At 46.4% G+C, this 13,947-nt stretch overlaps 1 protein-coding gene across 3 annotated transcripts in view; it reads left to right on the top strand.

Moving 5' to 3' along the window:
- Nucleotides 1-10,045, top strand: part of EPB41L4B (erythrocyte membrane protein band 4.1 like 4B) — a 124,920-nt gene extending 114,875 nt beyond the window's left edge. For 2 of the 3 annotated variants that reach the window (XM_087869491.1, XM_045780220.2), the window contains exons 23-26: nt 2,053-2,169; nt 4,562-4,630; nt 5,988-6,133; nt 7,374-10,045. In XM_087869491.1, the coding sequence (XP_087725617.1) occupies nt 2,053-2,169; nt 4,562-4,630; nt 5,988-6,133; nt 7,374-7,443 (402 nt within the window). In that variant the 3' untranslated portion in view covers nt 7,444-10,045. The remainder of the gene's footprint in view (nt 1-2,052; nt 2,170-4,561; nt 4,631-5,987; nt 6,134-7,373) is intronic. The other variant, XM_045780221.2, reaches the window with a different exon arrangement.
- The last annotated feature ends 3,902 nt before the right edge of the window (nt 10,046-13,947 follow it).

Genomic DNA, 13,947 nt, shown 5'->3' on the forward strand with positions numbered 1-13,947 from the left:
ATCCCTGTGCCCTAGCCTCAGCCCCGGGAGGCAGGGCACAGGCCCCTCTGCTCAGTACTTCCTAATGTCTACCCCTCCTCACTTTGCCTCTGACTTTTCTCTCCAGCCCTCAAACTGGCAACCTCTTTTCTTATCTGGATGACGAAGAAGCTTTCACATTTCTATCTTCATTTGTCTATGCCAAAAATCTTTCTCTTCTCCAAGGAGTCAGATTTTAAACCTCAAAAGCCAAGTAGCTTAGAAGAACCTAGCTGCCTGAATGTGGAAAGAAGCCAAGGAGGAGAGGAAATGCCAGGAGAAAAAAATAAAATGGTATTTCAAAATAGTATCCAATTACACGTGTTATCTTATTTCCTGTCATTTACTAACAGATGCATGTTTAGAAGGGTCATAAATGCTGTGGGATGGATCGACCTTTCTTTACCGTAGAAGCCCAATGCTAGGCAAAGCCTTAAGTCATTCGCCATAACCTTCAGCTAAGACACTAGTGGCTGGTGCCCATTTTGGCATCTAGGCAGTATGTCCATATTTGTTGGTCATTTACGCCAGCTTTTATTTTCTTCAGAAAGCACACAGGAGTGCTTATCTGCAGAGGCTAAGGCCCTGTGGCCTGGGGTCCCTGGTGTGGTTGGTTCTGCCTGGGGCAGTGCTGAGAAGTGAGGGGGTGGGGGAGCAGGCTGGAGCCCACTTCAGTCAGGTCTCGAATGCCATCTCGTGGAGGGTAGGATTCACCCCGAGGACAGGAGAGAGCAGTAGAAGGACTCTCAGTAGGCTGCTAAAACGGGACGGCAGGTGGTGCATGTGGACTTGAAGTTTCTGAAGAATGGATGCAGAACCAGTTGACACGAGGGTCGAGAACCATGGATTTAGACTTTGCAGAGGCCATTTTTCAGCATCTCCAAATCTGAGTAGTAAAGCAAGGTGGTCGCCAAGACTGTTGGAGATTCTGGCGGTAAAAGCCCTTTGGGAATGGTCCAGGACCACATAGTGGTAAAGAGGTCAGCGTCAGATCAGTTTGGAGTCAGAAAAGACTGCTGAATGGTCTCGCTAGTGTTGTAGTGAAACTTGCCCTGAGGCTCTGCTTCCTTCATTACGGCAGGATGTTACCGACTAGTTAAGGAAGCTCTCTTGAACTAAAAAAGATGTGTGTATTTACTGTCTGGAGTGAATGGTTCCTCCTGGCAACCCACACTAATCCTGTCAGTGGCCCCCTCTCCTAGCCTCAGAGCCTCCTCTCTCCACCATCCTCATCCTCACCAGGACAAGCTGCTTGACCTCTGCTGGTGCATGGCACTCTTTAGGGCCGGGGTGGGGAACCCAGCACCCCGAGCGATGTGGCATTTTCTCACAATGCTTGATATCTTCCAGCTACAGCAACAGGGTACCTTGGCGGCGACCCAAGGTGTCACGGCCTGGGCCAGGGGGATGGGTTGGGGGGGGGAAGCAGGGCCAGTATGTTTTCTGAACACAGATAACAGAAAGCCATGCAGAGTAAATCCGTAAGCCCATGTTCCTCCTTGCTGAGAGATGTCTTTCCTGGAGCACTCTTTCGGACATCTGCTGACCTGTACACCCTGATGGGAGCCCTTATTAGCAGAGTGCAGGAGGCCACTAGGCGTGGACGGCCAGCACGCTCAAGCGTGTGGCCTCTCCTCACATTGCCCCCGTGGCTAGCGTCACTCATTCATCACGGCTCTCTTTCTGGCGTGGCCCCGGAAGCTGCTGTCAGGCCCGCGCAGTCGGTCCAGAGATGGCCCCTGCCTGCCAACCCCGAGAATGGGGTTTCGATGGGTTGTTCTGCTCAGATAGTGAGAAGACAGATGAGAGCCAGAGAGGAGGAGAGAAGGTGGGGAGAGGAGGGAGGAGGGGGGCCTAGAAGCCAGCTGGCCGAAGGCTAGAAGCAGGCTGGGGCGAGGCTGGCTCCAGAGCAGGCTGGAGTTGACAGATCCTTCTTGCACTGTGCTATCTTTCTCTCCTCCCTTCCCTTCTCTCCTCTGCCTCCTCCCCCTCTCTCCTCTGCCTCCTCCCCTTCTCTCCTCTCCTCGTGAGCAGGCAGAGCCCGCCAGCGCCCCCCACTGTGCCCACTCTCGCTGTTCTCCTCCACTCTCTCCCCCCATGAAGGAAGAGACCACTGGAGTTTGCATGCACCCTCCAATCAAAACGAGGCTGGTAGGTACCCTGGCAGGGAGAGGGGCCTGGCCAGGAGAGGTGAGGCGGGCAGGGGCCACCAGGTGGCCACCCCGCTGGTGTGCGTGACCTTCTATGAGGGCCTGGCTCACAGGTGCTCTGTCTCCAGGACGGATATGTAGTTTGGCCAAATGAGGTCGCACAGGCTGCTGTCCTGCCCTGTGTCTCTAGATCTCAAGAACCAGGAAGAGTTTGTTCTCCTAAAGCTTGGATGAGCATAGATGCTTTTCCCAGAAAGGAAAAAGAAAATCTTAGTTGCATTTCTATTGAAAATAAAAACTTTTTTCACTTGTCTTTTCCTGCTATGTTTCAAGATAACAGGATGAGTGTTACATAACAGCCTGAAAAGAATCACCTGTAGTCCCAACCTAGCACAATTTTTTTCATTTTTGCATGTGTCCGTCTAATATTTATTTGTATTCATTCATAATTTTACGAAGTGAAATCATAGTATCCATATCATCTCCTGTTTTTCTCTTTCCACTGAGTGTTCGATTGTTTCTATCTTGTTCTTGTTACTACAACGTATGTGACTGTTTACCTTCCATCCAGTGCGTGGCCTCCCATTTACCTAACCCACTCTTCCGGCAGGATGCAGGCTTGGTTCCCAGCGTGTCACTATGCGAGGGAACACAGATAGCTTTTGTGTCAGGTATTTTATTTTCTTAGGCTAGACCCTGCTGGTTTCAATATTGTGACTTTGGCTCTGCTCCCTTTCTAAAGTGGTTATACCAAGTGACAGCAGCAACGGAAGAGTGACTACGCCTTGCCACAGCCGAGCAGCACAGAGTGTAACTGTTGGGGTAGATTTTTGTCTTATTTAGAAAAGACACAGTATAATTCATGGAAGCTGCCGATGTTCACATGTCTTTAATAGCAGTAATAAACCTCTGTTCCCTTTTACCTCACGATGGTCTGAGAGTCTTATCTGATTGTGACCTTTCACTTTGCTCTTGGTCTCGGCGCACACGCCGAACCACCAGGCCATGGGCGGAGAAGGCACCACGGGCTTCCCCTGGGTCCTCTCACTGTGTCGCAGGCAGCCGCTATCAGCAATCTGACCTGGCACCTGAGTCTTAAGGCACTTGGGGGCCCGTTCTGGGAATTTTGAGATGTTTGAAGAGGCCAGAGAGAATTTGGGGCAGGGGAGCAGGCGTGGACTGGGCATCTCCGTGCACATCGCAGAGACACGGTCATTCTCAGATTGGCTGAGAACTACTCCACCCATTCAGAAAAGCCTCGGCAGATTTGGGTCTGTTCAGATGTGCTCTTGCTCACCCCTACCTTAACCCCCGTTAGAGTGACTGAAGAGCATCAAATAACTACTCCAGGGTCCACAGACAAGCCCCGCGGAGAGACGAGAGCAGCTGCCCACGGGCAGCGGTGGCCTCAGTGTCCAGGCTGCAGCCCTCTGGTGACAGGTGGCAGAGTGCGCATTCCCCAGCAGGTGGGCACGCAGTTTCTGTGCCCTGAGGGCCGCAGGCAAAGCTAGTACCAGAGTTGTTGGGCCCCTGGAGCTGCTGGCGGTCCTCTAGGCTGGTATAAAGAAATAAGCATACTCCACATTTCTCAAGGCCTCCGGGAGGCCAAAGACAAAATAACCAAAGAGAAAGAAATGGAAGCAAAGGCTCTTTTCGGCTCCCCACCACGACCTGATCAGGCCAGTGCACCCCCCCCCCCCCCGCTTCAGACCAGCCCTGTGCAGTAGCCGCCCCTAGCACTGGGCCGTCTGATCATGGTGCCTTATATCCCCAAGGCCGCAGTGGCAGGATTCTCACATGCTTACGGGGGCTTCCCCAAGGTCGTCTTCTGTGGCCCACGATTTACAGGGAGTCCAATAACTAAAGGGAATAGACAGGAAATACTTCCTGGCCTAATCAGTGCAAGCCTCCTGGTACTGTGTCCACCGTCGCAGACTGTGTCCCAGGATGTGGCCTGTCAGCAGCCTCTAGTCCTTTCCCCACAGCCATGGGGAAGCGGGCAGCAGCCACCCAGGCAGCTCTGGCTGCCTCATTACACACCCTGACCATGGCCTTGAATGGATCAGGCCATATATAGGGCCCAGCATGCCTAGGAGGCCCACACAGCCTCCAGGGAAAGGTGTTCCAGGGCGAGGCAAGCATGGGGTGCCCTACAAACATGGGACCGCAGCCTGTCACCCAGCCTGCTGGGTCCCAGCCCTACAGCACAAGGATTGGTGCAGATATGACCACTGGCCAAGAGTCCTCAGGGACCTTCTGTTTCCCTATACAAACAATGAGGGCTCTGCGCGTGTTCCCCTGAAACTTTCAGTTCGGTTTTAAAAGTGCACTACCAAAAATTTCAAAACTTTGTTTTCATGTAAGTAACCCTCTCGTCTTTCTCTTTTTTGAAGATAAAAACTTTCCCAGCTGATACAGTGACCCCATTTCCTGATGCTTTCAATTCAGGGCCACAGTTCACCGTAAGTAGATTCAGAAAACAGGTCTGTGTTTTAAAATGTTGTTCCCGTGCCGCATGCTTTTCTGTGGCATGCTAGACGGCAATGTCAGCAGCTGAGTGAGGTGGGCTCTGGGAGGCCTAGGGTAACCAAAAGTGCCGTCTGGCGAGCTGGGTGATGGTACTGCCTGAGGCGGCTCTAGCCACGTGGACAGAGAGGGAGGAAGCAGTGGCTGGTGCAGCCTTCAGAGGTTGAGCAGAGGTAGGAAGGTGTCCAGCAGTCCAGGCAGAGGCAAAAACAGGTTCCTAGAATAATACATTTCTAAGGTCATGAGCTGCTTCCGGCACCTGCCTTGGAAGAACCAGAGGGCAGAGACACAGGGGCTGGGCCGGGGCACTCATCCTGGCCCTGCGGTTTCACTGGGCACAGCTCCCCTTCCCTCAGCTGACCCATGGCGGGCACTCTGGCCTCCTGCCCAGGCTTGGCAGTGCTACGAGACACCCAGGGAAGCCTTCCTGAAAAGCTGGGGGCCAAGATGGAGCAGGAAGCCAGTGTCAGAAACCACACTGGGACTTTTAAGAACTGGGCAAGAGTATCTCAAGGGCAGCAATTTTACCAAGTTTCAAGATAATACAGATGCCGCCAGCCTGGGGACCATACTTTGGGAAGCACTGAGATAGTGGTGAAAAACACCAATTACGGGGTCTGTTAATACTGGTCCTAAATACTAGTTCTTAATACTTACTGTGTGACCTTGGTAAAATTACTTAACCTCTCTGAACCTTTTCTTTTTCATAAAATCAGTTCTAAGATATGCATTTTTTTCACCTTTTAAATCTCTGAAATCAGAGGCGCCTGGGTGGCTCAGTCAGTTAAGCATCTGCCTTTCGCCTCAGGTCGTGATCCCAGCGTCCTGGGATCTGGCTCCCTGCTCAGTGGGGAGCCTGCTTCTCTCTCTCCCTCTGCCTACTTGTGCTCTCTCTTTCTCTCTGTCAAATAAATAAATAAATAAAATCTTTCAAAAAATTAAAAAAAATAAATCTCTGAAATCAGAACATTCATTACATGAGTGGGTGTGACAAGGTTTGAATGGTCACATTTTTCTTTCTCTGTGGCACATGCAAAAATGGTGGATCTAACAATGGATGGTGTCAAACGCGAGGAAATATGACCTCTACCTTAAGGATTGTCAAGAGGTAATACATGTAAAGTGCTTCGCATAGTGCCTGGCACAAAATAAAATCATTTAATAAGTGGTAATTGATTTTAGCTATTATTAAAAAAATAACAGGAACTGCATGGAAAGGCTTAGGGAGTCTCTGACAGTGTGAAAATGGAACCCAAATTGAGATTGATTTCCTCTTTTCTGTTTCCTCTCCAGGCGGACTTTAGAGACAGTAAATTACCATGCTGTCCTGGCCAGTCTTCCCCACTGATTCCAGCAGTGACCCTGAGGCCTTTGACAGAGACCATGTCCACAGTGCAGACCATCTACACCACCCGGAAGCCTGTCTCTCTGGCGGCCAGGTGAGTGAGACCAGCAGGGACCGGTAGGGGCTCTGGTGACAGGGAAAGTGGGCGTGGGCTCTAGTTTCATTGCGTCTGTGACATCTATTTGTTTATTTTTCCATTCATTTATTCTGTACATATTTATTGAAATGTCTACAAAGGCTAGAGAGTATTCTAGGCCCTAGCGATGTACAATAAATAAAACAGAAATCCTACCTTTACGGAGTTTACCATTTAGTGTCAGGGGAGAGGAGACAGATATTAAATAAATGAGTGTGAATGTGTGTGTGTGTGGGCGGGGGGAGAGAGAGAGAGAGAAGGGAGAGAGGATGAGAGAGAGAGAGATGATGACAAGCTAGGGAGGAAAATGAAACCAAGAAGGGCAGGGGGCATGCAGGGCGGGCCTCATTGAGGTGGCTTGTAAGCAGAAACCCAAAGCAGGAAGTGCAGATATTTGGGGAAATGGTATCCTCATCAGAGGAACAGCCAGTTCTAAGACCTCTGAGATGGAGCATGGCCGGAATGGTTAAGGAAGAGTAAGGGGGCCAGCGTAGCCAGAGCGGGATGAATGACAGGACAAGAGCCCCCGTGAAGTTGGAGGTTGGGGCCAGATTGTACTTGTTGGCCACAGAAGAAACTGATTTCTACCCTGTATGAGATTACTGAAAAACTTGGTTTGTGCTTTAGATGTGTGTGTGTGTGTGTGTGTGTGTGTGTGTGTGTGTGTCCATGCATGCGTGTGTGCGCGTGCACATAAACAATGGAGACAGATCCCATAGTTAGGCAATGGGGCCTGAGGGCCAAGAAGTCAGAGGCAACCCTCAAAACAGCCAATTTTATTTCATACAATTTTTTTTATTAAAATACGGGGGAGAGGGGACTCTGGGAGAAAGTGCATTTGAAACCTATTGACAGCACGACCTAAAGAAATCTAGCCCCCGGACATCTTGCCCGCTCATTCAGAAGACCTTTACTGAGAGGCTGCTGGGTACCAGGTCCTACACTTAGCTCTGGGGCTTCAGAGATGAATGACATATATGGCCAGTCCGCTGGGGACCAGTGCCTTGAGGAACTCTCAGTCTGGGGGGAGACCCAGTAGGCAGCTAGACAATTTCAGGTCGTTGTAACGCTAGCAAAGGTCGGGGGTCCTTAAGGAGCCTGAAAGGGAAAGTCAAGAACCAAGGTCAGGAAAGAAGACAGGGAGGTGACACTGTTCTTGACCTTTTTTAGTGGAATCTCATTATTTTGTCTTCTTCAGTGCAGAGACGCTCCGACAGGAACTGGAGAGAGAGAAAATGATGAAAAGACTGTTGATGACCGAACTGTGAAATTCTCCCCTTGTTGCCTGGAGGATGGCATGGTGCCTTCTGTCCGTTTTCTTTCTTCGGGCTTTGTGTGCTCGCGCCAGCACAACACACAGATGTGTGCTCTGTTCACCCAGGTCTCTGTGGTTGGTTCAGGTCAGCTTCTGGCTTGACTTTGATGGGAGAAGTTATTTTCTGTCTCCTGAGTATTAGAGTTTTTCTGCTACTCAATCTAGTTGGGACGGGATTTGGGAAGCCTAGGAGAAGAAAGAAGGGGAGATGGGATTCCCTTTTTAGTACTACCTGTGTGTCCTATATTAATAACCACAGGGGTTAATATGGCACGGAATCCTTTGCTATCAGTCTCAACCATGATTTTGTATGATTGAAACTTGCACCAAGCTTCGACTGTTTGTTAAAGAATCATTTTTAATGAGAGAATAATTCTTTACTGCTGGTTTTTCATTTACACTGGTAATTATACAGATCTTATAAAGTCGTTCACACTCATTTTTATTCAGACATGAATCGATGAACTAAAACAAGAAAGTTGTGATCACCAGGACTGAAGTGCACCAGTGAAATCTGAAATACATTTTAAATTATGGATTCGTGGGATATGATATTATTTGGGATAAACAGAATTTTTCATTGAACCCAAAGTAGGAAATTAGAGCTGAAATTGTCTAAAAATCCTTACAAGGATAAGATGATTCAATATCAGGATTTATTTGGATGCTCCGTAAAGGAAAATTATTTCTGAAGTTGATTAATTCTTGTCCTGTTGATAGAACCTTGACCAGATGACACTTTGTTCTCTTTTTATATAGTTTAAAGAAATGTGTTTTTAAATTTTTATTATGCACTTGAACAACTTTGCAGGAATATAGGCACCCCCCTCACCACAGACCAGCCCTCTCAATTGTTTCCCGAGCTCTCAGTGAATATGCACACATTTTTTCATAGCTGTGATCAGTGAGTACGTACTCTTTGGTTGTACTTCTCCACCTCACACATATCTTCCCTTTTCAACACAGATCCTGCTCTCACCAATTTCAATGTCTGTATATCCATGTAACATGGTTAACCTCACTCCTCCCTATTAGATATTTGAGTTATTTCCAATTTTTCACTCTTATAAATAGTGCTGCTATGAATGTCTTTGTAAAAAAAAAAAATGCTCCTTCCTTTGGATTCTTCCCTTGGGAATATCTCCAAAGAGGGATTACAAGGTCAAAGAGCATGAACTATTTTATAGCTCTTGTTTCATATTGCCAGACTGCTTTCTAGAAAGATCCAATCTCTGGGTTGGAAGGACCTTACAGGTCGTTAGTTCAATTCCCCTATTCCCTCTGAATGCTTGAATCCCTCTACAATTTATGATGCCACCAGCAATGTATAAGCATTATTTCTACTTACCAGTAGTTCTGCCAGTATTGGGTTTTGCCATTTTAATTTATTTTTGCTAGTTTAATAGGTGTGTATAGTTGTTCTTGAAAGGTTGTTCTATTTCATTAATTGCTAGCAAGGCTGAGCACTTTTCCGTGTGATGATTTACTAGCTGTATTTCCTTCTATGTAGAATGTCCATCCATTTCTTACGACCACTTGTTAAGTGTAATCGATCTTGTATATTTGTATCAGAACTGTATTTTTATGTTGTATTGTATAGTTTGCTCTCCTGTCCCTATCCTTAAAACTGAATGGTGCCAATAATTTGATACTAATGATTATAAAAAAAATGTAATGCCTCACTTACTAGCATCGTTGTAAGATGAGGTATGTAAGCAAATATTCAGAGAACAGAGGATTAACCCTTTAAGTGCTGAATCTTTAAAATTTTCATATTTTTTTGAGGGAAATCTTTCTAAAATGCGTTACGCACTTCCCTGCCTTAGGAAACAGTACACTGGAGAGTATTTAACCTTTTCTTGATGAGTCATGGTCATCATTATGAACATCAGCCCCTTTTGTACCTTGGTGTGGTGCGGTGATGTCATCAGGAGCTATCAGAATACACAGGGCTTGGCTTTGCCTTTCACGGACTATTGTGCTGTCCTCACTGATGAATTGTACTGCTTTCTGCTCTATTGGTGAAGCCATCTGGGGCATTTGTGGTGTTTGGGACTTTTTACCCCCATACTAGATGACCCCTGGCTATACTTTTAAAACAGCTTTACCTGTTCTTTATCTCGTGCACACGATCCAAAATGTGTCCCTGTACAAGTCGGGGGAGCTCTCTGTGTCTGGGGTTGTAACCTCTTGCCAATCCAGCACCCTCCTCCTAACCTGCTTTCTGAGTCTTCTGCTCTTCACCTCCTGCTCTCCGACGGAAACCTCCACGGCAGAACGGAAGTTTTCTTGGAGAAGCCAGGGAACCAAGTAAGACATATGTGTCAGGTGTGCTTTGCTTCTGAGGAGGGTTGCATGGGCTTTGGGGACGCTCTTTTCAGGAGGCTCTGAGCCTCCTGCTTTTTCCCCCCACATCCCCCTGGGTTCACAGATGTTCAGAAGTTGATGTCACTGGAAGTCTGATCCCAACAAGTTGGCTGTTACTGTATATGAAAACCCAGTACCTTTGGCAGCTCAGCTCTAACCAGTAAAATCAAGAGGATTCCATTGTTTCAGCAGTTGTCCTGATTATTTGCCTACTTAAATGTATGACGGGCGCTCGGCATGGTGACCTGAGGACATGATATTGTGTTGGGTGGATTCATGGGGACAAAAATAAATGGATAGAATTGCTTTACCTTTTTAATATACTTAACACAAAACAACAGCATCATACAGTCACACGACACATACCTTATGTTTAGGGGTCGGGGGGTGGGGCACGCTTATTGACATAATCATGCCAGAATAAGAGCTCTGAACCATGGACCACAGTCTCCTGGTGGGCATGGGGAGGGTGGGGAGGGGTACTACGAGGGGCCTGGGAATCCTGCAATTCACGGGTTTGTGGATCACAGGCTGCAGAGAAGATCCTTATGTTTGAAGAGTTTAGAAACTAGGTCCTAAAGCATTCTGAAGATCCCATCTGAATGCACCCCAAATTTTGTATTCCCAAAATATCACAGGAATATTCTGAGATCTGTATCTTTCTTTCATCACCTCAGTTTTTTTAAAACTTGAAATTCACCATATCAACCATTTTCAAGTGTGCATTTGGTGGCGTTTTTTTGTATGTTCCCAATGTTGTGCAAACATCACCACTCTCTAATTCCAGAACATCTCCATCGTTACAAAAAGAAACTCCCTATCTACAGTCACTACCAATTCTCCCCTCTCCCTACCTCCTAGCAACCACTAATTTATTTTCTGTCTCTGGATTTCTGTCTAAGGATTTGCCTAATCTGGACATTTCATATCAATGGAATCATACAATATGTGGTCCTTGGTGACTGGCTTCTTTCACTTACCATAGTGTTTTCAAGGCTCACCCACGTTGTAACATGTGTCAATACTTAATTCCTTTAATGGGTGAATAATACACACCATTGTATGGCTATACCACATTTTATCTGTTTATCAGTTGATAGTAGGGTTGCTTTCACCTTTTGGTTCTTATGAATAATATAAACATTCATATACAAGTTTCTGTATGAACATATGTTTTCAACTCTCTTCAGTATATAACTGAGATTGGAATATAGCGGGATCATATGGCAACCAAAAAAAAGAAAGAAATCACATATACTAGGCAGTCAGAAGAATGGGTATGTCTGTAACTGGTCAGAAACTGTAATGTAGCACTGATTTGGGGGAGTTTTTATAACAAAAGTTATTTTAGAGAAATGGTTTTGATAAGAAGAGACAATGAAGGTGCTGCCTTTCTTTTAAAAATGAAAATGAAATTAAACTCCGGTGCATTTCCAAGTTCTTGTTTGAATAGCTGGCTCTTGTTCAGTCAGCAGTCTCTCAATGTTCAGGAAAAGTGCTTCCCCAGAAAACGTGCACTATCGAGAAAACCACAGCATTGGTTAGCTGCTCAGTGAATTCACATCACTAGGGAGCAGAGGATCTCTGCAAAACCCGGGATGTAACAGGGGAATATGTGCTGAGAGTGGGAACAGGTCTCCCTCCAGGGCTCCAGTCTTACAAGAAAACACAAAGAGGGCCACCTGGCTGGCTCAGTTGGTGGAGCGTGCAACTCTTGATCTCGGGATTGTGAGTTCAAGCCCCACACTGGATGTAGAGATTACTTGAAAATAAAATCGAAAAAGAAAAAGAAAAAGAAAGAAAGAAAGAAAACACAAAGAATAAGAAAATCCTAAAAGGCAATTTAAGTGAATGGGAGAAAACATCATGGAAGGAAGAGCCAAGTCAGTAGAGAATTGAGAAGCAGAGTAGTTTCCAAGGCCCTCATGAGACATGCAGAGTGAGTGATGACAGTTATGCGGATACTCCCTAGAAAAAAAAAATCCATGCATCACATGTTCCAGCACTTTCATAAGGTCCTCACACCACCCCTGCAGCCCATCTGTGGTCCCCTTTGAGTCCATGGACCCCAGGTTCTGAAGAGTTGAAATCCACAGATTACCTGCAAGATTCATTTTAGGCTGTGGTCACAAGCCCACCTCCAACACCACCCCCAGCATCCCCTACAAAAAAAAAAAGCCCACGCGGTTTTTTATCAGACCAATTTACTAGAAGAATGACCTGGTTTTCATTTGCCTTCTATCTGGCACGATCACTGTTAATTATAGTAATTAAAATGAAGGGAATAAAAAAGAAAGTGAAAGATAACAGCTTGGATTCTAAAACCGGAGACTCAGTACTGAAATCAGAAGTCCAATACTTGATTGATTGATTGATTGATTGATTTTTGCTATATGTTGGTCCATTTATAACTTACCATATCTTTCCTGGTGAACAGGAAGAAAAAGAAAAGAAAGGAATTGTGATTTTTAAGAATGAGCTTTTCTTTTTTTTTTCTAAAGAATTACATGTTAGACTTTCGATTGGCTTTATATTTTAAAATGTTACACATTGCAAAGCTATGTTTTTTGGGGGGAAGAAGTCTCTTTGTTTTGATTTTCTTAAGCAATTACAGTTCATCTTTTCTTTTTTCAAATAATAAATCAAATCTACTTCTTGTAACAACTGTTTTTTTGGGAAACCTAGTGAAGCCTAAGCTTTTCATGAATTATATCTGATTCACCTGCCAAGCTAAACATGTTTAAACTTCAGTTGGACAATTCACCATCGGTGTCAGCTGATACACAAAGGCAAACATGTGACCTCTGGGGCACATAGCACTTTTTACTATTTCAACCCTATCTCCTCTCTCCCCTGGTTCAAAAAAGGTTGAGATCATCCGTTTCTTTTTGAGTATTTGTATTTCGTAATCTTGTGCATATTCACTCATGCATGCCTTCTATGGCATCAAACCCTATTGAGCCTCACCTCTGTCATCTTACCTCACCTTCCTTGCCTTCACAGAGGTTACTCATATACCACTCCATACAGTCTGGCTTCTGGGCCTGCATTTGGAACCTCTACGCTTTTCTGCCTCCATAGTCATTTCCTTTGTTTATGCAATGAAATAAAAAGAAATAGAGCAGGCTAAAATGCTGGCTCTGCAACACCAGCATGGAAGGAATTACATCCATGTTTTCTAACAGAAAACAGTTTAGCAGTTATCACTTCAAACCCGTCAAAAGAACTCCAGGACCTAGCATCCTGTGTGCATGGTGTGGATAAATGGCTGGGTAAACAAGCAACAGTGAATTGCAAGCAGCAGGAATGGATCTGAGAAAGTGGAGAAATCCAGGTGGTCATTAGGCATGGTGTGGTCCTGCCAACGTCTGTGCTGCCTGCTGCAGGGAAACGGGGTAAACCAGTTGCCTAGTTTTGAAGGGGTTAGGTTATGCAAGGGCACTAAGCAGTCTCTGCTGATTACACACTTCAAAAGTCTGGGAGGAAAGACTGAATCCAGCCCAGGAGCTGGGTTCTAGTTTCCTCTCTGTCTCTAAGCATCTCAGTTTACCTATCTAGAGAGTGGGGATCCTGCTATTTCAACTTCCTTCTGTGATGATCCCAAGAAATAATGAGTATAATAAGTGCTTTATATAAAACAAAAAGTGCTGGAACAAGATGATGGGAGAGGCAGCAATTCTGGCAAGGTGTGTCCAAGGTACACCTTCCAGGGAGCACTTAAATTAGGATGTGCATTGAGGTCTCCTGGGGAGGTTGATAAAATGCATATCCTGATTAAGAGGTCGGCAGTGAAGCCTGGGATTGGTAATGCCAGCGAGCTTTCCGGGGATGCCATGCTGCAGGTCCACGGACCACACAGAAGCAAAGGTCTAGAAGGGCCAAATTGGGGCGGGGCGGGGGGAGGACTCGTGGAGGGAGGGAGAGGATGGGGAGACTTGGAAGAAAGGACGGAGGGAGGGAAGCTGCTAGGAGAGAGTCCGAGCCGGGAGAAGAGGATGCTAGAAGGAAGGGGAGGCGTCGCGCCGGCTGGAGGATGCGCAGAGCGAGGCGCGAGGCGGCGGGGACCGGCGGCTGCGCGGCCGCGTGGGCT

This window comes from Ursus americanus, chromosome 18 (assembly GCF_024610735.1).
Source record: "Ursus americanus isolate L20-20 chromosome 18, mUrsAme1.1.p, whole genome shotgun sequence".
In the NCBI taxonomy this organism is placed as follows: domain Eukaryota; kingdom Metazoa; phylum Chordata; class Mammalia; order Carnivora; family Ursidae; genus Ursus; species Ursus americanus.